This window comes from Suricata suricatta, chromosome 9 (genome assembly GCF_006229205.1).
Source record: "Suricata suricatta isolate VVHF042 chromosome 9, meerkat_22Aug2017_6uvM2_HiC, whole genome shotgun sequence".
In the NCBI taxonomy this organism is placed as follows: domain Eukaryota; kingdom Metazoa; phylum Chordata; class Mammalia; order Carnivora; family Herpestidae; genus Suricata; species Suricata suricatta.
The window spans coordinates 139,318,463-139,344,587 of NC_043708.1; the positions used below are offsets into that span (position 1 = coordinate 139,318,463).

General features: G+C 62.1%; 1 protein-coding gene across 1 annotated transcript in view; it reads left to right on the top strand.

Annotated features, from left to right (window-relative positions):
- Positions 1–768: 768 nt before the first annotated feature.
- Positions 769–26,125, top strand: part of RASGRF1 (Ras protein specific guanine nucleotide releasing factor 1) — a 77,607-nt gene continuing 52,250 nt past the window's right edge. Inside the window, exons 1-2 of the mRNA XM_029952322.1 lie at positions 769–1,417; positions 23,582–23,688. Of these exons, the coding sequence (XP_029808182.1) occupies positions 1,142–1,417; positions 23,582–23,688 (383 nt within the window). The 5' untranslated portion in view covers positions 769–1,141. The remainder of the gene's footprint in view (positions 1,418–23,581; positions 23,689–26,125) is intronic.

The window sequence follows — 26,125 nt, forward strand, 5'->3', positions numbered from 1 at the left end:
CGGGCGCGGTGACGTTCTCGGATAAATGCCGTGTAACTGTGTAGGCGAATGGGAGCTAAAAATAAGAACGGAAAATCTATCATTAAGGTATCATTGCGCCAGCGCAGCTATTTGAAGGCTCCCATGGTCCCCGGCGCCTGCGTTTGAAGCCCGCCTTTAGGCTTTGGGGGGTATTTGCAGAAAACTCCCGGCAGCGGCTCGCCAGCTGGGCCTTGGGGCGCAGGGGGGCGGGGGTGGCGCCGGGAATTATGGCAACGCTCAAAATAAAACAAAATAAAGGGAGCGCTCACCTAGCCCCTCCCCCACCTCACCCGCGGCGCTGTCCTCGGGTCGCTGGGGAAGCCCCCGGCAGTGCGGCTGGACGCCGAAATCAATGTGACCCGGCCGATTACGCAAAGATCAGGACCGAAAGCTCCTTCGGAGCTATTTTGCCAACCACCCTCCTCCATCCACCTCGCATTAGAAAAAAATAAAGTACCGGGAGGGAGCGTCTGGAAGAGCAAATGACAACTGGGACTTGACCCCGGGTCTACAGTGCGCCGCGTGGGGCCGCAAAGACGAAAACGCCCGGGACCTCGAGCCTCCGGGGTTCCATGGGGTTAAACGAAAATTGATCTGATTTGGGTTTTAGCGCCCGAAGGGGAGCAGGGGAGCCGCGGGGAGGGGGCAGGACCGGTGCGTGTGCGTGTGTGCGCGCGTGTGTGCGCCCGGGGAGGGGGAGGTGGCGCCAAGGTGCAGCCTGCGCGCCGCTCTGCGCCTCGGCGGGCTGCGTGCGTGGCCCTGTCCGCGCTGCTCACACGGGCTCTTCGAGGGATCGGCGTCACATGACTCCGCCTGCCCCTGCCCGTGCGCAGCTCGCCAGCCCCTCAGTTCGCCCGGCGCCGGGGGAGGGTCGGGCGGCCTCTCTGGGGCCCGGGGGCGCCGCGGAGCAGAGGAGAGCTTCCGGCGGGGAACGGTGCGCCTCTCTTCCAGAAGCCGCGGCTCGGCGCCGGCTCCAGGAGTGTAGATATTCGGGGGGAGGGGAGAGCGACCAGGAGCGAGCGGGCGAGCGAGGCGGCGCGCGGCGCGCACGGACGGGGGGCTGCGGGGTGCCGCGCGGAGAAGATGTAAGCGCGTGGGGTCTCGCTGGCCTCCGAGCACCATGCAGAAGGGGATCCGGCTGAACGATGGCCACGTCGCGTCCCTGGGGCTGCTGGCGCGCAAGGACGGCACGCGCAAGGGCTACCTGAGCAAGCGGAGTTCGGACAACACAAAATGGCAAACCAAGTGGTTCGCGCTGCTGCAGAACCTGCTCTTCTACTTCGAGAGCGACTCGAGCTCGCGGCCCTCGGGGCTCTACCTGCTGGAGGGCTGCGTCTGCGACCGCGCGCCGTCCCCCAAGCCCGCGCTCTCGGCCAAGGAGCCGCTGGAGAAGCAGGTGAGGCCGCCGCCGCGTCTGACCTCCGCGCGCCCCGGCCGCGGCCCTCCGCACCCCCGGCCTTCGGCGCCCGAACTTCGGTCCCTCCGCTCCGGGCTTGGCCCCAGCGGGTGGGCGACCCCGCGGCGGGCAGAGGGAGCAGGGACTGCGGGCCGGGAGCAGGTGCGGGCTGCGGCTGCCCTTCACCCGAGAGCTCCGTGGAAGGCGGGGACACGGGCCGAGACGCGGAGGGCTGGGGGCCGCGGGGTGCGGGAGGAGACGGGGTTCCGGAGGACCAGAGATGGACGACGAACGAGGACCCACGTCCTGGCAGAAATGGTGCTCCCCACCCCCACGCCCGTCCCGCGGCCCCCGCGGCCCCAGACAGCCCCGACTGTCTGCCCCGGGCCCGGGGAGGGCGAGACGGCGGCGTCGAAACGCCGGGGTCCCCTGCTCCACGGCCGCCGAGAGTGAAGACGGGTCCGCACTAGCTCCGCCGAGTTGGGGGGTGCGGGGCCGCAGGGGTCGGTTCGGTGCCACCGAGCGTGCTGAGCTCCCGGCGGGCCCCAGGCCGGAGCACCGGACCGAGGTGTCCCAGGGACCACTCTGGCGCGCGGAGACCAGGGCCAGGGCTGCTGCGGAGGCCGCGGGACAGGCCCGCGCTGCTTCCCTCCTCCTCCCCCCCTCCCCCTCCCCCTCCCCCTCCGCCACCGCCGCAGTCGCGCTGCCCTCCCGTCTCCCCGAGCTGCAGAGCTAAGGGCCGGGCCTGGATTTGCCCGGGGGCCTGGGCGGGGTGGGGGTGCGCCTCTGGCGTGGAGGGAGGGAGGAGCGACCGAGAGCGAGAGCAATTTTTAAGCTTGCTGCGCTCTCCAGAGGCGTCTGCTGCTTTCCGTGCCGCTGGGAAGGGAAAGTCAAAGATAGTGGATCCTAAAATGCCATCCGCCAAGGGACCTGAGATGTGGGGGCTCCGGCCAGCTCGTTTTTGTCTGGAGGGGGACGCTGGGGCCCGCAGGGAGAAATTTACCTGTCCCTCTCAGGGCTCAGGTTCAGAAAAGAGCACTGAGGTCTCAGAGCCACTGCTGCGTGCAGATGAGCAGTGATGGAATTGGCCCAATGGGGGGACAGAAAAGCCTTGCTTGCTCGGAGTTGCCCGCTGGGCGGAGGTGGGTGGGTCTGCCCCCGCCTCCGCAGTCGGCCCCTTCCTTCCCGGCCCTGGGCCCCGCCGTAGGGTGCTCTCCGGGGCCATGTGGAGAGGAATATTTGAGGGCACTCGCTGGGGATGGCAGGCCACACGGCAGGGAGAGGCTCCCCGTTGGCGGAGCAGAGAGCAGGCAGCTGGCCGGGCTCCAAGCCCAAACGGGGCCTAGAGGACTGGCCTGGGAGAGTCAGACCCAGGCGGGGCCACGGCCGCAGCTCTCAGCCCTTGCTGAGCTGCCCTCGCTGGCCTTCCAGAACATCGCCAACCCTTGCCAGCCCAAGTCCACCGGCACCTGTCAGTAGCCTAGGGCCCCAGGCCCAGCTGGAGCCCACCTGCGCCCCCCACAGCAGAGGCCAGAGCCGAGCGCCGACAGGGGCGAGGCGGGAAGTGGAGTGGCTGAGGCTCAGGCGTCTGGTCTCAGCCCTCGGAAGCCAGAGGCGGCCTGAGACTGAACCTCAGCGCCACCACCTACATACAGTCAGTGTGACCTCGGTGAACACACTCAGCTTCTCTAAGCCTGTTTGGTAATCTAGGCAATGGAGATAATAACACCCACTTTCCTGAGGTTTCTAGAACACAGACAGGCAAATAACGTGTATGAAAGCATGCTCACCACACATTTTAGCTGGATCTAAATAAATCGTAACTGGGTCTCCCTTCTCCCTCCTGGGCAGGGGACAAAGGCCAGACAGGAAATGTGAAAGCTGGAAGGAAGCTCAGACAGCCCGTCCTTCCCAGTTCACATGTAGCCAAATAGAGGACCAGAGAGGGGAGTCTCCTGCCCCCCAGAGTGAGTCAGGGGTAGAATCAGTCCTAGAATTCATCTGGGGTCAGAATTCCAGAAAAGGAGATCCTGTATTGATCCCAAATCAGGCTTGGCCCAGGTGTTAAGTCATGCTAGCGGTAGATTTTGGAAGGGACCGAAGTACAAAACCAAGGGGCCGTCCCCCCAGAACTCCTCCTCGGTCGGGGCCCCCAGACGCATTCGCGAGAGCAGGCTCGTGGCGCGGGAAGGTTCATAGGCGATGGTGCGGGGCTGCCCAACCCGGGCGCAGGTGTCGTCGGGGTGTGTGCTCTGTCTCACGCGCTTGTGTCCATGTCCCACTCCTGAGCAGGAGTCTGGCTGACGTGGAAAAGCACGTCATGCTTCGCTGGCCTGTGCGTGTTTGCCTCTAGATCTAGAGTGAAACTGGTAGTCTCAGCGGCCATCCCATACCTCTCATTGGGTTGGGCACCCCATGGCACTCACGGGGCCCCGGCCTGAGAGCCTGGCCCCTAGCCATCCTGTCATGGGGCCTGCCTGGCATTTGGGCCCACGGGAAGCCTGGACTCAGCACTGGCCGGGCGTGTGGCGGGCGCCCTGTTCGGGAGGCCTCAGAGACGCCGGCGGGCTGACTGGACCGGCCAGTGTCTGGTGAAGACGCAGCGTTAGCAGGATGCCCTCATGTCCAAGCCCAGGCAGCCAGCCTCCTCCTGCCAAGGCAGGAAAGAGGCAGGGACGGGGCGCATAGCAGGCACGGAGGGAGTGCCTGTTGGGCTGAACTTGGTGCATCTCATGTTAATTCCATGCGTCACACCTAGTCTGGGCCCTGTCGTGGTGTCACAGGCCTAGGAAGCCGGATGGTCACGGCCCCCAGCCCCTAAATACAGGCACATGCATGTGCGGATTCTCCAACAGGAGGTACGCAGGTGCTCTGGGAGCCCTGACCCCAGCACCAAGCACAGCCTCAGGTGACGCCAGGCACGGCCTCAAGTGACGCTGTGATGCCTCTGGCTGCTTCTGCACCTGGTGCAGCCCCAGTGTCCCGGAGCAGACCTGGGACCTCACGCCTCATGAAGGTGGACCGGCACAGCCGTGCTCCCGCGGTCGCCGGCAGCCACCAGGCCGCTCCTGGGCCCTGCTCCCAGTGCCGGCTTCCTCGCCTCCCAGCCCAGGGGCCCCACACTTCGACTTTGGGTCAGCTTCCCCACAGGCCGACCCTTGGTGTTTGAGCCCTGCTTTCACATTGAGTGCCCCACCCTCATGCTGAGCCCCCCGAAATAAATCTTCCAGCCTTGACCATCTAACCCCAGCGCCCCCTCACCCCACCCCAACCGCACGGGGTCCAGCCGTGGACCCCAGGCTCTTCCTGATTCACTTGGAGCAGGAAGGACACAGAAGGGACGCAGATTCCTCCCATAGGAACCTCAGCGCTACCGTGGGTGCAGCTCCAGAGGCGGGGACACCGATCGCCCCCCAGCAGGTGGCTCCCCCTGGAGATGAGGCGGACCCCCATTCCCGGTCCTCACTCACAGGACCTGTTACTGGTTGACCTGGAGCGTTCACACCAACAACGGTCCTGAGGCTGTGAGTGTGCCCACTTTACAGAGGAGGACGCCGGCGGGGGTTGCCGCCAGCAAGCGGGGGCCGGGCGGGGACTCCCCGGGCTCCCCCCGCACACACCCGGGCACCGCAGAGCTCGCCCTCCCGCTGCTCTAGCACATTCAGCCATCGGCCAATCAAAACACCGCAAACCTGGATGGAGGGGATGAGGCTGTGCCGGCAGCAGACCCCCGAGACAGAACAGGGGCTCAGACCGCGGACACCGACACCTACAGAAGGGCAGCGGCCCCCCACCCCACAGGCACCCGTGCGGGCTAACTGTGCCCGTCTCACCCCCCAAATGTCTGTAGAGCCGAAATGAGGTTGAAGAGGCTCTGTGATTATACCCTAATTGCCATAAGGAGACACCGGGCCTCTGCCTGTCTGCTCGGCGACGGCGGGGCGTTGCGGCCGGACCAGAGGCCACACGGCTGCACCAGAAGTCACTGCCATCGATCTGGGCAGCAAACATTCGAGGCACCAGACCCGTGCTCAGTCCTGCAGCTGCAGAGGAAAGTAGAGCTTGACACTGGTCTTCGAAGAGCTCACGGTGAGCTCCCCGGGCTCACTCCCAGTTACAGCCTTGTGCTGGGGGCTCTCCTTCCCCGGCTGCCACGCTGTGACCCCAGGTGGGTGACCCCAAGTGTGGGGGGGCTACTTCTCACTGAGACAGAGGCCGCCTGGTGAGCAGGGTAGGTGCTGACGGGCTGGACTGCTTGAAGTGGGCGCTCAGAGGACTTGGCTGGACCCGGCCTGGACCCAGCACTGTGAGGGCTGACCCACACCCACGGCTCAGTCAGGACACTGCCAAGCAGGCTCTGTCACTGCGCCCCCGTGGAAGGAGGGCCGGGAGCCCGGGGCATCTGCCGAGGCCCAGGAGCAGAGGTCGGACTCAAGCCTCCTGCCCTCCTGGTGACTGTGACACGCAGGCCCCTCCTTGGCCCCTAACCTACGGCTTCCCTGGCATCCAAGGAGCCCTGGGACCTCTGCAGGCACCCTCTGGGGGCCACCGTCAGGGCAGTGGGGCCGGGGCCACAGCCCACGGCAGTGGGAGCAGCCCCACTTTCAACCCAGTCTGTATTAGGGGTCCTCATGAAGTGTTATATTTACTAATGGCTTCAGGAAGTTTGATCTTCCACAAAAGGCAGTGCTCTGGGGCCTGAGCTCTCGCGTGGTGTGAACGTGGACTTGGACGTGTGTGACCTCGTAGCCAAGCGCTTCAGGACACCAGAGCAGCGAGCACAGAAGAGCAGGGGACGCAGTTCGCTGAGCACCTGCTGTGCGTGCCGGGCACCACGGTGCTGTCCCACGCGCTGCGCTGCCCGAGTCCTCCCAGCAGCCACCGCTGACCCATGCTCGGGACGACGGACCTGAGACCCCGACATGTCCGGGACTCGCTCCGGATTACAGAGAGTGTGTGCAGCGGGGCCCCACGCCCACCTGCCCGCCTCGGCCTGAGCCCTCCGCCACGAACAGCGGGAAGGCTGGGGCTGGGGGTGGGGGTGGAGTTAACAGTCTCTGCCAAGAAGAAGAATTAACAGCAAGTGAAAATATGTCACTGTCACTCCGGTGACTTCTGTGAACCAGCTTCTGTTTCTGCCTGGGTGGGAGCCTTGCGATTCGAATCCCATGAGCGTCAAGACCAAGACAGGCATCCGCGTCCCACGGTCCAGTCTCCCCGGAACCCGTGGGAGCCGCAGCCGGTGCTTGTGTGAACACAGCCAAGAACAGGACTCGCCCCCTGATGTGTGTGCAGGGGCACTAGGGACACGTGGGCCCGGGAGGGGCCCAGACGCCTGCGTGCGGGGGGGGGGGGGGCGGACGCCCCTCCCCGGAGAGGAGCACCAGCCCCTCAGACGCCAGGCGCCGCCGTCAGCCGGCTCACTGAGGACGAGCCGCCGGCCCAGGCAGGAGGCAGCGCTCGGTGGACCGCACACGCTTCAAGCCACGAGGACCGCGTGCTTGCTGGTTCTGCCACCTCGTGGCTCGGGGGTCGCCAGGCTCCCTGAGCCTCAGTTTGCTCACCTCCGAGGGCGAGGCCGTGAGGGAGCCCCCCTGGGGCCCCTGCTCCGAGGGTTAAACCAGCTGCTGTCTGAAAAGCACTAGCACAGCCCAGCGGGTCTCGTGGGTACCCGTGGCTGTTACGGGTCGGGCCCCGCGTGTCCGAGCCACCCGGTGCTCAGCGGAGCCGTGACCGGGGCCTGGGGTCTCTGGCGGGCTTGAGGCTGCATATTAAGACGGGTGGTGATTCTCCACGCAGATGATCTGGGCACTTCTGAGAGGGTCTCAGCAAGCACGTCCCCAGACGGGGGAGAGCGATACCCAGGGAGCCTGATCTGCCCCCGCTGGCGCCTGGCCCCCCGCCTCACCCCCTGCGCCCCTCGGCCCCGCCCACTTACATCTGTGTCCCCCAGCTCTCATCCAGGCTGCCGCTTCCCCCCGCCTGGGCGTGGCAGTGGCCTCCTGGCCGTCACCAGGCAGGACGGGCTGCGCTCAGCTGCGGTGACCACGTAATCTGCACGAGCACAGGGCACGTGTGTCTCTGGTCAGTCCCTCTCCTGTCCGGTGGGGTGGGCGGCGTGACCCCCAGGGGCCCAGGCTGGTGGAGATCTGTGCCGACACCTGTCTCCACAGTCACCCAGCCAGGGAAGGGAGGGGCCTCGAAGCTCCCCAGCAGTGACCCGCTCTGGCCTCAGCTCGGTGGACGAGGCAACTCAGGCGGCCGCGGCAGCGGGCACGCACGGCCTCTGGTGTCCCCGCCAAGTCGCTAAGCCACCGTGCCCTGCAGGCCATATGCCCACACACAGCCAAAGCCGTCTGCGACACAGTTCACACTCACACTCACACTCCCAGCAGCGGGGGAGGCCAGGCGTCCTCACGGCGGGCTTGATGGCGGGACCGGGCCGAGCCGGGTCCGGGGCAGGCCTCCCCTTTTCCTTGTGCTCAGGAGCTGTCGTCCTTGGGCAGGCATCAGGAGAAGCACGTGGGCACGTGGTTTCCCCTGAAGTAACGAGAAAGCGGATTCTAGAAGCAGAAGAGGTGCTCTGTTCCGCAGAGTTGCCAGTGCTGCCCGGGCCGGGAGGAGGCGGGACCGAGGGAGGACCTTCCGGGGAGGAGCTCGCCATCCGGCGCGGGGGGCCCAGTCGGTAAACGGTGACAGCACAGGGTGGCCAGCGTCGGTGCAGAGTGGAGCCTGGGGCCTGTGGGAGCCCAGCCAGGTCACCCCACCAGCCTGGGGACAGCAGGACAGCGCCAGCAGGAGAGGACCCAGGGGACAGGGCATGGAGGCCACAGGGGCCTGTGTGCCCCACCACAGAGCTGGGCCTCCCCCCCAGCAGTCTCCAGCCGGGTTCCTGGCCGAGGCTGGTGCCCATTCCTGCATTCAGCAATCACCCAGACGGCTGGCTGGTGGCAGGGCCGGGTGGCGGGCAGTGATGGACTGGAAGATGCTCGTGCAGGGCCAGCCATGCAGGATCTCCGTGGCCGTGGCTCCTCGGGCGGAGGTAGCTTCAGACAGAAACCACTCGGCAGCAGAGGCGTGGAGGCTGGGCTGACAGGGTCCCAGACCCGGGGCCGAGAGCTGCCTACCGCAAGGCTGACTGTGAGAAGAGAGTCTGGGGAGGGGCTGACTCAGCAGCTGCTCGACCCCCATCCAGGCCGGGCCGGCAGCGAGCGGCGAGGTGTCCTGGGCAGCAGCCTCAGTTCAGGCTGGGGGGCGGGCCGTGGGGGCACACGGCTCAGGCCCCACCAGAGGCAAAAGCAGGATGGGGCCCGAGACAGACGTGCAGGCTGGGACCAGACAGAGCCCTGGTGCAGTAAGCCGGCCCTGGGGGGATGCCAGCCAGAGGACTCCAGGGCAGAGCCGGGGGGGACGGGGGGGGGGCCGGGAACGAGGCCACTGGGAGCAGGGCAGGGCTGTGACGGGGAGTCCAGACCCTGTGGGGAGCTGTATCAGCTGAGGTGGGGCCCCAGGAGGAGGGATGTGGGAGCACCACCAGCGAGCCTGCCCACTTGGGAAATATTGTCCCTTATGAAGCTCAGTCGTGGGGCAGGCACGGGGCTGTGGGGCCCGGGCCAGGGGTCCCAGGTGGGGGCTGTGGGGCCGGGTGTCCCGGGTGGAGGCTGTGGGGCCGGGTATCCCGGGCCAGGGCTGTGGGGCTGGGGCCGGAGTGGCCAGCATTGGAGAGTGTGCCCTGTCCCACAGAAGCATCCTGGGGAGGGCACAGGACATGCCGGTGGCCTGGCCCAGGTGGGATGGGACCTCTCCCTGCAGGGGCCGGGAACAGAGCGGTGAGAGGTGTGGAAGGGACCTGGGTGTCCGGGGGACCCAAGGGGAGCCAGGAGGGCTGGCCCTTACTAGGGGGACGGGGATGGAGGCTGGCGTGCCCTCGCTCTCCCACATGCATGCACACAAGAGCACTTGGGGTCTCCGGCTGTCCCCCCAGGACTGGGAAAGGCAGCATCCAGCTGAGAGGTCGGGCCGAGGTCCCGGGCCAGCTGGAGCACAGCCCCAAGGAGGAGCGGGAGGGAGGAGCCAGGACCCATTGGGGCCCAGACGGCAGTGCTGACCGGGACCCGGGCCTCCGTTGCTGAGCTGGAGGAGGCAGGGCTGGGGTGGGACTGGGCTCTGGCCAAGCAGGATAGAGACCAGGCACAGGGGGAGCACGGGGGTAGTTCCGTGATCCGGGTGGCAGGACGTGAAGGCTTGAAGCAGGCTGTGGCCCGGGAGGGGGGACGGCATGGACTCCGGAGACTCCTGAGTGGAACACTTGACGGCCAGTCGGATATGAGGGGTGAGAGGAGATCGAGCTGAGGTTTGCACAGGGCGCCGCGCGGCCTGCTGGCCGTGACCCTCGACCTCACGCAACCGCAGCTGCTCGGTTGGGGAGCGTTCAGGCCTCGTGCGCGCGCCCACGCGGGGGTTTGGGGTCGCGGTGGGCAGTCGTGTGCTCTCGTGGCTCCGGAGGCCCGCGGTCTGTGGTAGGGGCTGTGCCCCCTCCGAAGTCCCAGGGAAGAACTTCCCTCACCTCTTCCAGTTCCCGGTGGTTTCTGGGAGCCCCCGGCGCTCCGGGCCCGTAGACGCGTCTCTCCGGCCTCTGCCCGGCCTCTGCCCGCCTCTTGACCTGGCCTTCTCCCCCGTGTCCGCACCAGGTGTCAGCGCGGAGCCTGACGCGGGGCTCGAACTCACGAGCTGTGAGATCAGGACTCAGCTGGGGTAGGAAGCTTAGCCCGCTGGGCCCCCCAGGCGCCCCCAGATGTCCCTCTCTTGACCAGGGTGTCGTCTCCGAGCCCAGCACGGCGTCTGAACTGGAGTGTGTTCGCCAGGACCTTGCTGTCTTTTTTCACTTTTTTGAATGTTTACTTACTTTTGAGAGAGAGACCAAGCACAAGCAGGGGAGGGGCAGAGAGAGGGGGGGAGACACAGAATCCGAGGCAGCTGTGAGCGGTCAGCACAGAGCCCGACTTGGGGCTTGAATCCATAAACCTTGAGATCATGAGCTGAGCCAAAGTGGGACACCTAACTGACTGAGCCACCCAGGCGCCCCAGCAAAGACCTTATTTTCAAATAAGGTCACAGTCACAGACTCCGGGGGGTTTACACACTCGCAAATGCACACGCATGTGTGTTTCCTGGGAGCTGGCCAACCGGCAGTTTGATTAGACCCATCGCTTAGACTCGCAAAGAATTTGGTTGGTTCAAAATGCATTACTGAGCACTTTTATGAACCAGGAACTCTCACATTATCTATTTTAAACACCCCTGTGAGGTGTGAGGTGCCCTCCCATTATGTGGAAGAGAAGCGATCTGACAGATCTTCCAGACCCTGAAAACGAAAGGCTTTCATGGCGAAATCAGTCCCTGGAAAGATCCGTCATCGCTGGGCTGCTCAGGGCCTTCGCGGTGGGAGCAGGTCTCGAGGTGTCCCTGAGGAATCCTAGCCTCTCGTCACGAAAAGCCAGCAGCCCACCCCTTGCAGCCAGCCCCTCACCCCAGCCTGAGGAGCAAAGTCAAGGTCACCTGCTTTGTGGCTTTGCTATTGATCACTTAATAAGTCGGCTCCTGTGTCGTCGTGACAGATGTGTGACAGATGTGTTTAGCCACCCCCTCAGCAAACAGTGCCGAGCTCCCGGGGCATTTCCTGGTCCGGAATCGTTGAGCCGAAAGGAACAGGAGCCCATTCCAAGCAGCCGGAGCCAAAAGAAGGACTTCTTGGAATCGCTGAGCTGGTGACTCACGGAGCCGGGGAGAAAACCTGTGCGGGGGGCCACGGGCTGGGAACCTCGTCCCCACCCAGCCCCGAGCCGCACAGGCCCCGCCCCCGCTTTTCTGCCACCCCGGTTTCCTTCTGCGTCTTCTCTCTGCCTCTAGGCGCTCACCACGCGCGCGGCTGGTCAGCTGCCTCTCCCTGTCACTGCTGCGACACCGGGGACCCAGGGCTGGCCTCCCGGAGGCCAAGGGGCGGGCCGCGGGGGAAGTGCTTCTGCCCGGGCATTGCCCCCTCGGGGGTTCCCAGCACTGGGAGAACAGCACGTCCCCCTGCCCGGTCCCTCCGCCCCTGAGTCCTGCCTCAGCGGGTCTCGGGAGGGGCCAGGCGAGGCTCTCCGCCCTCCTGGGAACAGCACCACAGTCCCCACAGGGGCGCCCGGGCGGCTCAGTCAGCTAAGTGTCCGACTCTTGGTATCAGCTCAAGTCGTGATCTCATGGGCCGCGAGTTCAAGTTCCGAGTCAGGCTCTGCAATGATTCAGAATCTGCTTGGGATTCTCTCTCTGCCCTTCTCTCTCTCTCTCTCTCTCTCTCTCAAACATAAATAAACTTAAAAAAAAAAGTCCTCGCCGTGCAAGCTGCTAAGGGCTTTGCTGGGGGCGAAGCAGGCCGAGCAGGATGAGCGTGAGGGAGGGAGGTAAGCTCTGAGTCGGAGGAGCGGCAGGCCTTCTGAAGGCCCTTGCGTTTGTCATCGAGAGCCGTGAGGTGACTAGTGTGCAGGCCACCGTGGGGACCGAACACACGTGGGCGGGATTCGTGAATGAGAAAGCGCCCGTGCAGAGGGAGGCAGGAGACCTTCATTCTCCGCGTGCTCTCGTGACTCCCGTGTCCGGGGCAGTGTCCCCCAGCTCTGAGCCCCGCCCACCCCGCCGTCTGGGGGCGACCCTCCGTCCGGCTTGGCCCAGGACTCCCGTGGTCTGGGCACTGGGGGTCTGTCCTGCAGGAGCCCCTGGGTCCAGGGCAGCGTGGGGTGTGGTCTCCCTGCCCGCCAGGGGGCCCAGCGCCCGGGGTCCCGCCGGTGGTTGAGAAAGTGGGAGGCAGGGGCCCTCTGGCCACCTCCCCAGCTGCCAGGGGCTCATGTCTGCAGAGCTGCCCTGGATGGAGAAGGTTATGACCCAGACCTGAGGACTGAGGAACCCGGTGCCTGGGCAGCAGGGGGACCAGATCCAGCCCCGGCGGCCATCAGGCAGCGGGAGCCGTCCGGTGGTCAGGCCGTGCAGGGGGGAGCAGGGGGATCCTGGGGCAGGCACAAACCCCGGCCCTGGTGAAGCCCCAGTCCTGAGCAGTCCTTCCAGCCCACGGGAGACACAGGTGTGTTTCTAGAATGTTCCCTCCAGCCAAGAGAAGGAAGGACCCAGCTGTGATTCTGCACCTGGCACAAGCCCCGCGGTGAGGTCTGAGCCCTCCTGGGAACTCGGTAGTGACGGGTGTGTTTTCTGGATCAGTCCCTCCTGACCTGCTGAGGCCCCCGGCGAAGGCCTAGACCGGCGCGTGGTTGTCAGCCTTGAGTGAACTTACAGTCACCAGGAGACGCGGGGGCCACAGCCAGACCTCAGAGCCCAGTGTCCCACCATGGCTGAGACCCAGAGGTGGGGGCGCCGGCCGGCAGCTGAGGCCCCTGGAGGAATCCGGAACGGTCGCAGCCATCTGGCTTTGAGGCTCAGAGTGTCTCTGGCTCCATCACAGGGTCCCGACCCTCAAGTCAGGGTGCCCACTTCTCACTCCAAGTCTGTCCTGGATGTGGAGGCCCAGGGGGACTTCTGGGCCCTTCCTTGCGGCCCTGGGCGCTCCTGGGGTTGCTCACCAAGCCTGCTCCGTAACAAGGTCAGGTGTGGCCCGGGGGGGGGGGGGCCCACCTCTGCGGCACCTCGGGTCTGCTCCAGCCACGCTCATGGGCTTGTTAACATCCGGTTAGCACGGGCTCCCAGAAGAGGCCCCAGCTTTGTGTCTGGGCTTATCCCGTATCCTTGCTGACATATAGTGAGTCCTGCTCCCCGCAGTGTCCCGGGGAGGCCCCACACGTGGCCCTGCATGGCCCTGGAGAGCTCTGGGGTGTCCCCACCGCTGATTCCAGAACAACGCTGCTGTTCTGCAGAGGGAGCCTCCCAGGTGACCACGTGGTCACATCCTCGTGGCAGGTGTGACTCGGGTCCCATCCTGTGTCACGTGAGGCCCTGTGGTGGCAGGTGTGATGCGGGTCCTGTCCCATGTCACGTGAGGCCCCGTCGTGGTAGGTGTGACTCGGGTCCCGTCCTGTGTCACGTGAGGCCCTGTGGTGGCAGGTGTGACGCAGGCCCCATCCCATGTCACGTGAGGCCCCATCGTGGTAGGTGTGACGTGAGTCCCGTCCGGTGTCACATGAGGCCCTGTGGTGGCAGGTGTGACGCGGGCCCTGTCCCGTGTGACGTGAGGCCCCGTCATAACATTCTGGTCGAGCTCTCCAGACTCTGAGAAGCCCCAGGTGGTCCTGCTTGGTCGGGCCCCGTTCTGGGTGTGCCCAGCCTGTGCTCCCGGCCCCATCCCAGTGGGCCCTGGGCCCGGTACGTGCGCCCTGCACTGTGCAGGGGCCCCTCTGGCCTCTGCTCCGCCGTGTCTCTCTGGGGAGGCCCAGGGTGGTTCAGCCCTCACGGCCAACCTGGGATGGGTCTGAGCTCGGATCCGACCTCATCTGAGGCTGGGCGACCCTGTCGAGAGCTCTGTCGGTCCCCAGGGCCACTGCCCCTCCCTGGAAAGGGCTGACCTTGACGGTGTTTATCCAGAACCCAGCAGTGCCCCAGCTCCCTTTGGCTCCCCGGCCACAGGGGCGCTCAGGTGCTTGGGGACAGGCATCCTGGTTCTCCGTGGCTGTTGGGAGGCTCCAGCGAGCTGGGCTGGTCCCACTGAGGCCGTGGACCCTGGGACCCAAGCCAGAGCAGGCCAGCCAAGCCCCACCGTCCTCAGCCTGACCCCTAAGAGCAGACCGCGCTGTTCCGGGATCTGGCAAGTCTGTCCCAAACACCCCGCAACGAGCCAGAACGGAGCGTAGGGAGGGGAGGGCACGTCAGGGGCAGAGCACACGTGTCCAGACGCCTGAGGCAGGAGGGGAGGAGGAGGGAGCCCCCGACCTGAGCAGGGGGACTGACCAAGAAGGGGAGCTATGCGGGTGCGCCTGCAGCCCCTGCCAGCCGACCTCACCTTCCCAGCGGGAGGAGGCCGAGAGGTGTGGGGGCGGGGGAGGTGGGGGTGGCGACCAGAGGGGCAGGGATAGACCCCGCGAGGCAGGGCCCGAGAGGTGCGCGGACAGGACAGCAGGTACAGGCAGAGAAACAGCCAGAAGATCGCAGAAGAGCACAGGGGAGGGGAGAGGAGAGGAGGGGAGGGGAGAGGATGTCTTCCCAGCCCTGCGGACCAGGAGGTGGGCACCCCCTGGAACATGCCAGCTGGACACAGCCGGGCTCCCTGTCTAGGTGCTGCGGTGGAACCAGGCCGGACCCCAGACACCCCACCCCGCCCCGCACCTCGGGGCCGGCGCCCCTCTGCCCATATCCCTCCGTGTGAATGCTGTGCGTATGTCCACAGTCCAGCCTGGGGGGGATCTGGGGGGGCGGTCAGGAGAGGACGGGGAGAGAGTCCTGAACGCCCCTTGGGAGGCCCACCCTGACCCTGACCTTGATCTGCTCCTGTGAAGACCCCAGTCACCCACCAGATGGGCACCTTTGACGTTGCCTGGAGCTTCTGAAGGGGATGGGGGCCTGGAGAGTAATCCCGTCCTCACTGCCAGCCCCCAGAACATGGCCCAGCCAGGAGGTCCCCTCCGGTTTGAATGAGGCTCCGATGTCCCCATCCAAGCCCGCTTGCCAGGGGAACAGTGCGGCCCTCGGGTGGTACGGGTGGAGCCGCCGTGGGGGCCGCTTGCTGGCCGTCGGCCACCAGCATCATGGCCTCGGACCCTCGGCAGCCGGGAACGGAGGGGCCCTCTCCGTGCCCACGTGGTGCACGGCTGGCTGCCGTCCCGGTCCCCCTGCCACCCGGCGCCGGGCACCTCGCGACCCAGGATTGTTGGCTGGTCTGCCAGACTGCACGTTACACCCCGTGCGTTTTTATCTTCCGACAGGAAGTCTGTGCGTCTTGACCCCCTTCTCCCATTTTGCCCCCCACCTCTGGTGACCACCAGTCTGTCCTCTCCTTTTCTGTGAGTTTGATTTTTTTTTTTATGTTTTTATTTATTTTTGAGAGAGAGAGAGAGAGAGAGAGCAGGAGCAGGGGAAGGTCAGAAAGAGGGGGAGACACAGAATCCAAAGACAGGCTCCAGCCTCTGAGCTGTCAGCATAGAGCCCAACACGGGGCTCGAACCCACGAACCCTGATATCATGATCTGAACCGAAGTCAGATGCCCAACCGACTGAGCCACCCAGGCGCCCTGGGTTTGTTTTTTAGGTTCCACTTTTCTTATCTGTTCATCCTTTGGTGGACATTGAGTGGTCTCCTTCTCTTGGCTACTGGACAAAACGCGGCCCGAACATGGCGGTGCAGGTGGATTTTTGGAATTGGTGACTTTGTTTCCTTCCGATAAATACTCAGGGGTGCAGCTGCTGGGTGCAGGGCAGGAGCCTCCACACTGCTCCCCAGGGCGCGGCACCCGCACGCCCGCCCGCAGTGCCGAGGCCTCCCCTCTCTCCATGTCCCCGCCAGCGCCGCCGTCTCCCGTGTGGTCAACGCCAGCCGTCCCGCCGGGCCAGCGGGGGGACCTCGCTGTGGTTCTGATCTGCGTTTCCCTGAGGAAAGCTCCAGCTCCCTCTTCCTCCAGACCGCTTCGGCTACGTGTGGTCTCCTGTGGTTCCGTACGAACTTAAGGATTGGTTGTTCCATTTCTGTGAAAAAAGGCGTTGCGATTTTGAGAGGAGTTGCCCTGCGTGTGTAGACTGCTTTGGGTTTGTGGACATTTTAACGATATTGAATCTTCAGTCCGTGAGCACGGACTGCCTTTCCAGTTCTTTGTGTCGCCTTCGATGTCATTCGTCAGCGTTTTATAGTTTTCAGAATACAGGTCTTCACCTCTTTGGTTAGGTTTATTCCTAGATAGTTTACTGTTTGGGTGCAACTGTAAATGGAGTTATTTTCTTAATTTCTCTTTCTGCTGTTTCAACATTGCTGTGTAGAAATGCAACAGGTTTCTGTACCTTGATTTTGTGTCCTACGAGTTTGCGGAGTTCACTTATCAGTCTAGTAGTTTTTTGGTCAAGTCTTCAGTGTTTTCTATATACAGTATCATGCCATCTGCAAATAGTGAAAGTTTTATTATTTTTTCCTTACCAGATGCCTTTTATTTCTTCTTCTTGTCGGGTTGCTGAGGCTAAGATGCCCAAATTATGTTGAATAAGAGTGGTGAGAGTGCGCACCCTTGTCTTGTTCCTGACCTTGGGGGAAAGCTGTTTTTCACCAGTGAGGATGACGTTAGCTGCGGTTTTTCATATACGGCTGGTATTATGTGGAGGTATGTTCCCGCTAACCCTGCTTTGCTAAGAGTTTTTATCATAAGTGAATGATGAATTTTTTCAAGTGTTTTTTTCTGCATCTATTGAGATGATTGTGTCATTTTTACCCTCCATCTTGCTGAGACGGTCTGTCACACCGAGTGACGGGGGGGAGGTTGAACCATCCTTGCATCCTGGAATGAATTCCTTTCAGTCTCGATATGTGATCCTTTTACTGTGTTGTTAATTCAATTTGCTCATGTTTTGTTGAGGACGTTTGTATGTAGGTTCCACGGGGATATTGCCTGTACTTTTTCTTCTGCGGTGTCCTTGTCTGCTTTTGGTATCAGGGCAGTGCTGGCTTGGAAAAATGAGTTTGGAAGCATTCCCACCTCTTCAACTCTTGGTAAGAGTTTGAGAAGGACAGGTATTAAATCCTCTTTGAATGTTTGGTAGAATTCACCAGTGAGGCCTTCTGGTCCCAGACTTTTGCCTGTTGGGAGGTTTTGATTACTGATTCAATCTCCTTCCTGTAATTGGCCCATTTAGATTTTCTATTTCTTGATGATTCAGTCTTAGAAGACTCTTAGGTTCCTAGGAATTTACCCAATTTTCTAAGTTGTTGATTCGTTGGTGTGTAATTGTTCATAGTAGTCTTTTATGATCCCTTGTATTTCTTTGGTATCAGTTACAACTTCTCACTTTCATTCCTGAGTCCTCTCTCCTTTCTTCTTACTGAGTCTAGTTAGACGATTATGAGTTTTATTTATCTTTTCAAAGAACCAGGTCTTCTTTTCATAGATCTCTGCTATTATTTTTTTCAGTCTCGATTTTGTTTATTTCTGCTCTGATCTTTACTATTTCCTTCCTTCTACAAATGCTGGGCTTTGTTACTCATTTTCTAGTTCCTTTAGGTATAAAGTTAGATTGTTTTCCTGATCTTTTTCTTATTTCTTGCATCACTACTCACTGCCCTCCTGGAGCTGTGTTTGCTGTGTCTATAGATTTTGGTATGTTATATTTTCACTTGTATTCACCTCAAGGGTTTTTTTTTTAATTTCTTCATTGAATCGTTTGTTGTTCAGTACTGTGTTTAATCTTCCCACGTTTGTGATTTTTCCAATTTCCTTTTTGCAAGCGATTTCCAGTTTTGTACCGCTGTGGTCTGAAAAGATGCTTGACATGATTTCAGTCTTAAATTCATTGACACTTGTTTCACGGCCTAACATATGGTCTCTCCTGGAGAATGTTCCGTGTACGTTTGACCAGACTGTGTGTTCTGCTGTTTGGGGGATGGAATGTTCTGTGTAGAGTTGTCAGATCCATTCGGTCTAATGTGTCTTTTAAGGCCACTGTTTCCTTGTTGATTTTCTGTCTGGATGATCTGTCCATGGATGCCAGTGGGGTGTTACTGTCCCCCCTATTACTGCGTTGCCATCCATTTCTCTTCCTACGTCTCTAGCATTTGCTTCATCTGCTTAGGCGCACTTATGTTGGGTACATAAATATTTAAAATGTTGTATCTTCCTCCTGGATTAACCCCTCTATCATCAGTAATGCCCACATGTGTCTGTTATTATGGGCTTTGTTTTCTTTTATTTTAATGTTTTTATTTATTTTTGAGAGAGAGAGAGAGAGACAGCGCAAGCAGGGGAGGGGCAGAGAGAGAGGGAGACCCAGAATCTGAAGCAGCTCCAGGCTCTGAGCTGTCAGCACAGAGCCCGACGCGGGGCTCAAACCCACGAACCGTGAGATCATGACCTGGGCCACAGTCGGGTGCTCAAGGGACTGAGCCCCCATGCGCCCCATGGGCTTTGTTTTCAAGTTTCTTCGGTCTGATATAAGTGAGTGACCTCAGCTTTCCTTTGGTTTCCATTTGCATAAAACATCTCTCTCCGTCCCTTCCCTCCCCGCCTGTGAGTCCTCACATCCTGCAGGCCGCCTGGAGACGGGTCTTGTTGTTGTTGTGGTTTTACTGATTCAGCCACTCTGTGTCTTCTGACTGGAGAATTTAGTCCATTTTTGTTCACGGTACTTACAGACAGGTTTGTACGTGTTGCCATCTTGTTCATTCTTTGCTGGATGTTTCGATTTCCTCTCTGTTCCTTTCTTCTCACTCCCGTCCCTTGTGGTTGGATACCTTTCTGTGGTGTCATGTTTCTGTGGTCGCCATGTGACCTACCTATGTCAGCCCGCGGACCCCCCGGAGATACTGTGTGTGGGGTCCCAGACCGCTGTAGGGAAGCGAATGTGGTGCCAAAGTGAGTCGAGTGAACTCTCTGGTTTTCCAGGCACACTAAGGTTAGGTTACACGACACTGGAGTTTATTATTTCTTACACACGTGCAATAGCATGATGTCTAAGAAAACAATGTGCCGACCTAAATTTTCAAATACTTCATCGCTAAAAAAATGTTAACCGTCTTCTGAGCTGTCAGGAGTCCTAATCACCAATCACCACAACAAACATAACAACAGCGCAAAAGTCTGAGATACTGCAAAAATTACCAAGAAGTGACACAGAGACGCAAAGTGAACAAATGCTGTTGGGAAAATGGTGCCATAGACTTACTTGAGGCGGGCTTGTCACAGGCCTGTGTGTGCAGACACGCAAAGGGCAGCGAAGTGCAGCGCAGCAAAGCACGGGGCAATGAGGCGTGTGTGTGCCCGTGTGTGCCCGTGTCTGTGTGTCTGTGTGTGTCCGTGTGTGTCCATCTGTGTGTGTGCCCGTGTGTGCCCGTGTGTGCGCGCGTGCGCGCCCGTGTGTGCCCGTGTGTGTCCGTCTGTGTGTGTGCCCGTGTATGTGCCCGTGTATGTGCGCGTGCGTGCCCATGTGTGCACGCCCGTGTGCGTGTGTGCCCGTGTGCGTGTGCGTGTCCCAGTCTGTTTTACATGGACAAGTTAAGTTGGGACACAGTCTACAACTTTGCGTTTTTACACCCTCTCCCCCACTTTATGCTTTTCATGTCATATTTTACATCTTTTATTTCTTTTGACCCCTTAACTGATCGGTGTAGTTCAGTTATTCTCACTATGTTCATCATTGCCCTTTATTCTAGCTTTATAGGTCACTAAGCCGCTGCCTCTACTGCATGTTTCTTACCAGTGAGGTTCTTGCTCCGTGTCCGCTGGCGGCCCAGGCCGGTCCGGAGCTCAGGGAAAGGTGCAGAACGCGCCCCCTCGGCAGGCGGGTGTGCATGCCGATGCACCCGTGGGTGGTCCAGGTGTGGAGAGAGATCTCGGAGCTCAGAGACATGGACAGCCCAGCTTGTCCACCCAGGCCTCCCCATCACGGATGGAAGCCCAGGCCTGATAGGGGAGGGGGCCCACCCGCCCCGAGCCGCATCATGGGTCAGGCTCCATGTCCAGTGTCCTCTCTCTGCCCAGGAGGCCACTTGCCCTGTAACTGGGGGCGTGCCCCTGCCCATCACTGGAAAGGGCCCCGGGTACTGGGGAGCCTTGGACTGCAGCCCGGCGCCCCCCTGCAGGAGCCATGCCACCCCTCCCACCGCAGCCCTCCGTGAGAGGGCAGGCACCTCTGTGCAGGCACCTGCAGGCCCACAGGCCACCCAGGCCACACGGGCAGGGACCGGCCACCTTCCTGTTGCCACACGGCCGGCCGTGAACTGGGTCCATCTGCATGCGGCTGAGGTCCTCGCCCAGCCTTGCTCTGTTCTCCAATTGCTTTATGTTCGCGTCGTCCTGGGACCCGGAACTCACCCTTTCTGTGTGTGTGTGTGGCGGGGGCGGGGGGGGGGGGGGGGGGGGGGGGGGGGGGGGGGGGGGGGGGGGGGAGGCTTTGTTCTTTCCTAGAGGATTTTCCTGCCTCTCTCCACCTAGTGTCTCTGACCCCGCCTCCCTTCTCCGGCTCTCTCCATCTGTGTCTCCACCTCTGTCTCCATCTGTGTCTCCACCTCTGTCTCCACCTCTGTCTCCATCTGTGTCTCCACCTGTGTCTCCACCTCTGTCTCTATCTTTGTCTCCACCTCTGTCTCCACCTGTCTCCTGCCTTGTCTGCGCCCCCTTCCCTCCCCACCCCCACCCGGTCCCCACGTGGAGCGGAGTCTACTTTGTGAGCCCCCCGAGTCTGGGTGGGTGAGGCCTGGGCCCGGCTGGGTGCGAGGCTCCGTGCCCGCAGTGAGCGCCGTCTGCCGGGCACTGGGGCAGCGTGGGAGGGGGAGGTTCACGGGCACCACGGGGCATACAGCTCTCTGGTCATCTGAGCCACTTACTGTGCCGCCCGGCCGCCCGAGGCAGCAGAAGCATCACCCGGCCGGGAGCGGACGCTTCCGGCTCAGCAGGGCCGCTCCTTGGATGGGGGCCCCAGCCTCCCTGTGAAGGGGGGGTCGTGCGCCCTCCTCCGGGGGACCGTGCCCCCAGCCGGGCCATGTCCTGCTGCAGTGCAGCTCCCGAGCTGCCCGCACACCAAGCCCTGTGGCCTCGGCCCGACAGAGCCCCAGACTGTTAACCGCCCGCTCGTTAGGAGACATGGTGAGGATTCCGGGGCAGTCCCGTCCCGGGGCCCCCACGCCCGACCCGCCACCAGTCGCTGTCCGGTCATTTGGGGTCTAGACGGTGTCTCCAAGGACAAGACACACGGGACACGTGTTAGGAGACTGGCCATGGCCACCAGGCCGACCTGAGCAGGGGGGACAGGGGTAGAGGCGAGGCCCCACGGAGGCAGTGGATGGAGCACCCCTCCACCAGCCCTTCGTGGTGGAGGAGACGGCACGGCGTGGGGAGGAGGCCTCCGGGAACTGATCCTTCTCCGAGGGGCAGAGAGCCCCCCATGGCTGAGGCGGCGTGATGGCCTGGGCTCAGCCTGCGGCCTCTCATGGCTACCGTCCCTGCCAATGGGGGGCTGGGGGCAGGCTTACAGGACCCGGGCTGCAAGTGGCCGTGTTCCCTAAGCTGGGCCGCTCGGGAGGAGGCCTCTGTTAGGGAGAGGGGCCTCCGCCAAGCCCCTCACTGCCCGCAGCTCTGGGGTCCCGCCTCAGGGGTGACCCCCAACCCGGCCCCTCCCCAGGCGAGCAGCTCCGCGCCCCCCCCCACCCCCTGAAGCCTGGCAGGTAAGGAGACCGCGCTCGCCCTGGGAACAGGGCCCATCCCTGGGGACCCAAGGAGAGCCACCGCATCCGTCCGTGTGCAGCTGAGCGTCCCTGGTTTAGGAGTTAGGACCCAGAGCCTCACCCGCCCGCAGGCTCCGCGGCTTTCCCGTCTTTACTCCAGCGCGGAGCTCGTAGGCACGCGGGGAAGGTGTCCCCCTGGCCCCTCGGCCCCTCTGCTGTGTGGCCTTGAGCGAGTGGCTCAACCTCTCTGTGCCTCAGGTTCTCTCAACTTGGGGAAGGGAGGACTCCGCGGGATCATGGGGGACGAGCCCCGCTGTGTTCGTCATCTCTGGGGGGAGGGGTGCAAGATGCCACCTGCAGCCGCCTCTCCACCTGCTCCTGGGGGGTGCCCGCCCCTCCCAATTCAGTTATCTGAGGCTGCAGCTGACATTTCTTTCCGCAGCCCAGTTATCTGTTTCCTAGGAAACAAGTGAGGGACACGGAGTGTACAACCCGCACGCGCACGCGCGTGCACGCGCACGCACACGCCGGCTGCCGCTGAGGCTGACAATTAGCAGAAATACAGTAAATGTCAGCAGAGGCTAAAAATAGTTTACGCGCCGCGTGTCGGCTGCGGCTCCCTGCCTCCTGGGCGCCGCGGGGGGAGGCGGCGGTGCACCCCTGCCCGGCAGCCTGCGATCCGTCTCTGCGCCTCCCACCCGCCTCTCCCCTCCTCCTCCAGGACCCAGGTCCGCCCACAGGCTGGGCCCCCAGCGCGTGGCCCGCCGTCTGCCGCCCTGCCAGCCTCGCTCCGCGTCCCGAGGCTGACCCCTCAGCCCCCCAACCCCACCGGCAGGCAGCCTGGAGACACATGACCTCCCCTGCCCTACCCGACCCCCCAAACCTGCCCTTTATCCTGTCAGTGCCCCACCCCCACCTCTAGTCACGCCCGGCCCGTCCTCCCCCCGCCCCCGCACCGCCCCCGACCCTGCCCGTCCCCAGGAGCCACAGACGTCCTTGCCGCCTCCACTCGCCTTGTCCAGTGCACGTCACACCTGGACCCCCCGCGCTGGGCAGCCCTCCTGCTGTCTCTGGACTGACCAGAGGGTGACTTTCTCGGCCCCGCCCCCCGGGGTCTCACCTCCGTCACAGCCTCCGCCCCGCCCCCGGGGTCTCACCTCTGTCACAGCCTCCATCCCCACAGCGCCGGGTCTCACCTCGTCAAACTCTTGGCCCCGCCCCCGGGGTCTCACCTCCGTCACAGCCTCCATCCCCACAGCGCCGGGTCTCACCTCCTCCTCCGCGGTGAGCGTCGCTGTGGCAGGTGTGCCCGCGAGGGTTCCCGGCGCTGTTCTGGGGGTTCGTGCGCTTCAGCTCGTCCAGCGACACAACAGACGTGTCTCTGCCTCAGCTCCTCTGCCTCCAGGAGCCGAGGGGCCTGCCCTGAGCCCGACCCGCCTTCCCGTGCCCCTGCACCCAGCAGAGGTGCTTCCTGGGGCCGCGTCTGTCTCCTCATCGCTGTGGCCCCAGGACCAGAGATGTGCTGCACCCAGCGGGCACCCGGTCCCCAGGGGGATGCTCTTGTGCATCTTCTCTGTGGGCTTCTCTGCAGTTTGTTGGCAGATGGGGGTTTGTGGGCTCCGTTTCCTTCTCACACGATCCAGAGCGCGGGCTCTGTTACGGGGAGCAGAGCCTCCCTTAATCGGGAGGCTGAGAGTGCTCGGTGGAGCGGCACCGGGCGAGGACAGATGAGGACTGTGGCCGGGGTGCGCGGCGGACACCCACACAACAGCGGTGGACAGCGGCCCCCGCGGCTCGGGCGGACGCCCCGGGAATCACTCGTCTTCTTCTTCACACAGCACTATTTCACGGTCAACTTCAGCCACGAGAACCAGAAGGCCCTGGAGCTGAGGACGGAGGATGCCAAGGACTGTGATGAGTGGGTGGCAGCCATCGCGCACGCCAGGTGTGTCTCGCCCAGCCCGCGTGGCCGGGGCGACCCCGGGCCCTGGAGGGGGAGGGTGTGGGAAAGAGGGGTCCCGGGTCGCAGCCCCTCAGGTGCCACAGGGGCCAGATGGGGAGAAAACCAAAGGGGTCCCCGTATATGCTGCAGAGAAAATGGGGCTCCACCCTGGATTGGATCTTTTGGGTCCTGGAGAGGTGACAGGCTTGTGGGCACAGCTGAGTCCCTTGGCAGAGCTGAGTCCTGTCCAAGGGCGGGGACACCCGGATTCACCCCTCCCAACAGGTGGTTTTTACGGTCCAGTAGAGAGCCGTGTGTCTCTGTATCTGCCTGTTACACGTGAGGTCCCGATGACAGAGACCACGTGCGATTCCACGTCCCCGAGACTTGTAGAGGCCTGAGCAAGCGCTCGGCAAAGGTGGATTGGAAAATGCAGGGATGAGCAAATGGATGGAGGGTGGACGCAAGGCTGGATGTTGACTTTGTATGTGGAAGATGGAGGGCAGATAAATGATTAGTGGTTGTGTTGAAGTATGTGTGACGCTGGCTGGCTGGACAGCTGGTGGGTGGACGGGTCGGTGGGTCGGTGGGTGGGTGGGTGGATGAATGAATGGGTGGATGGGTAGGTGGTTAGATGGGTGGGTGGGTGATGAGCGGGCGGGTGGGTGGATGGATGGATGGATGGATCAGTGAGCGGGCAGGTGGGCGGGTGGATGGATGGATGGATCAGTGAGCGGGCAGGTGGACGGGTGGATGGGTGGATGGAGAGACGGGTGGATGAATGGATACCAGGGCCCTTCCTTGAGCTCTGGAACAAGTGACCCTGTATTATGGCCACAGCATTGATGCTGACTTTGAGGTCAGGCCACTCCAGCCCTGTCCTCCGGGAGTGTCCAGCAGGGGACCAGGTTCTCGCACGTGAACGTGTAGAGTCAGGCTCCTGTGTGGTGCTGGGCAGACAGGGACGGACGCGGGCATCCCCAGGAATGTCACAGTGCAGTCCGGAAGACACTAGCAGATCCACATCCAGCTCTGGCACATGACAGCTGCGGTGAGCGCGAGGAAGACATTCCTTCCATCTGCAGGGAGATGGAGGAAGCTGGCAATAGGGTGACTTTGACCTGAGCTGGGGGACTCGCGTCATAGTTAATGGGTTTAACTATGAGCACTTGGGCCACAGCCCCATCGCCAAGGCACTGATGCAGGAGAGAGACTCCAGGGACGATGGAGAGACCAGGTGGGGGGGTAAGGTGAAGTACTGCCAGGCCATACCCAGTCTCGAACCCCCGGCCCGAGTTGTTGGCTTTTTCTCTGTGAACATGCGAGCTAGCGAAGGCTTCACACCAGGGAGTAACGTGGTTGGAGCTTTGCGTTCGAGTGGGAATTGCCAGCGTCGTGGCGAGTGGGTCACGGGGGACGAAGCCAGCCTCAGAGGCACCGGGTGGATGTCAGGCTCCCCGGCACTAACCTAGACCCAAGAGCGGGGCTGTTTTGAGAACCCAATGAGTCTGTTTCTAAGTGTTGAAGCGTTAGAGAATTCTAGTTCATCGTGCATCCCGATGCCCAGGACCCCATGATCTAGAAAATCAATCAATACAGACATGTTCTGGAGACCGTGAGACGCTGCCGCGTGTGGGGTCCAGCCTGGGAGGAAGGACAGACTGACGGTGGCAGATGCGGGACCACGTGGGGCCCTGTGGTTCACGCACGCGGGCAGGAGCGGAAAACGGCTCAACCGCTTTAGAAAATTGGAAGGCAATTGCCTAAAAATTAGCAGTTTACAAATCGTAAGGCCTATTCTGCGACCAGCGAGTCCACCTTTCAGTGTTTGTCTAAGAGAAACGAAAACGCCCACCAGAAGTCCTGCGTGCGCGTGTCCTCAGCAGCTTGATGCCCAGGGGTCCCCAAACCAGAAGTAGCCAAGGTGTCAGAGCTGAGCAGGCGGTCGTGGAGACCCGCCTCGGGGCATCCACGGGACGGAACACTGCTCAGCAATAGAAAGGAAGCCACCACAAATCCACGAGGCAAGGCGGATCAACGTCAAAGTCAGAGAGGAAAGGAAACGGAGGCAGACAAGAAATAGTGCGCGCAGTGTGATTCCGGTTACGGGAGCGTCTGAAGCGGGCCAAGCTACGGTGTGGTGTAGGAGCCTGATGGTTGTTGGGGGCCAGGGGGGAGGGGCGCGGGGGGAAGGGACCCGAGGAAACTTCCCGGGTGAACGTTCCTCATCCCGGGTCAGGCCCACCGTGATCACAACCACTCAAACCTTGTGCGTAAGGTCTGCACCCTCCACTCTGCGTGTGTCAGACTTCACATGTCGGTGATGCAGCCCCAAGTCTCTGACCTGCCCTTTCCACCACCAGCAGAGAAAACTCCGTTTTAAACGGTTCAGGTGATTAGGGCAGGCCCACCTGGAGACTGTCCCCACCTTCCAGCCAGC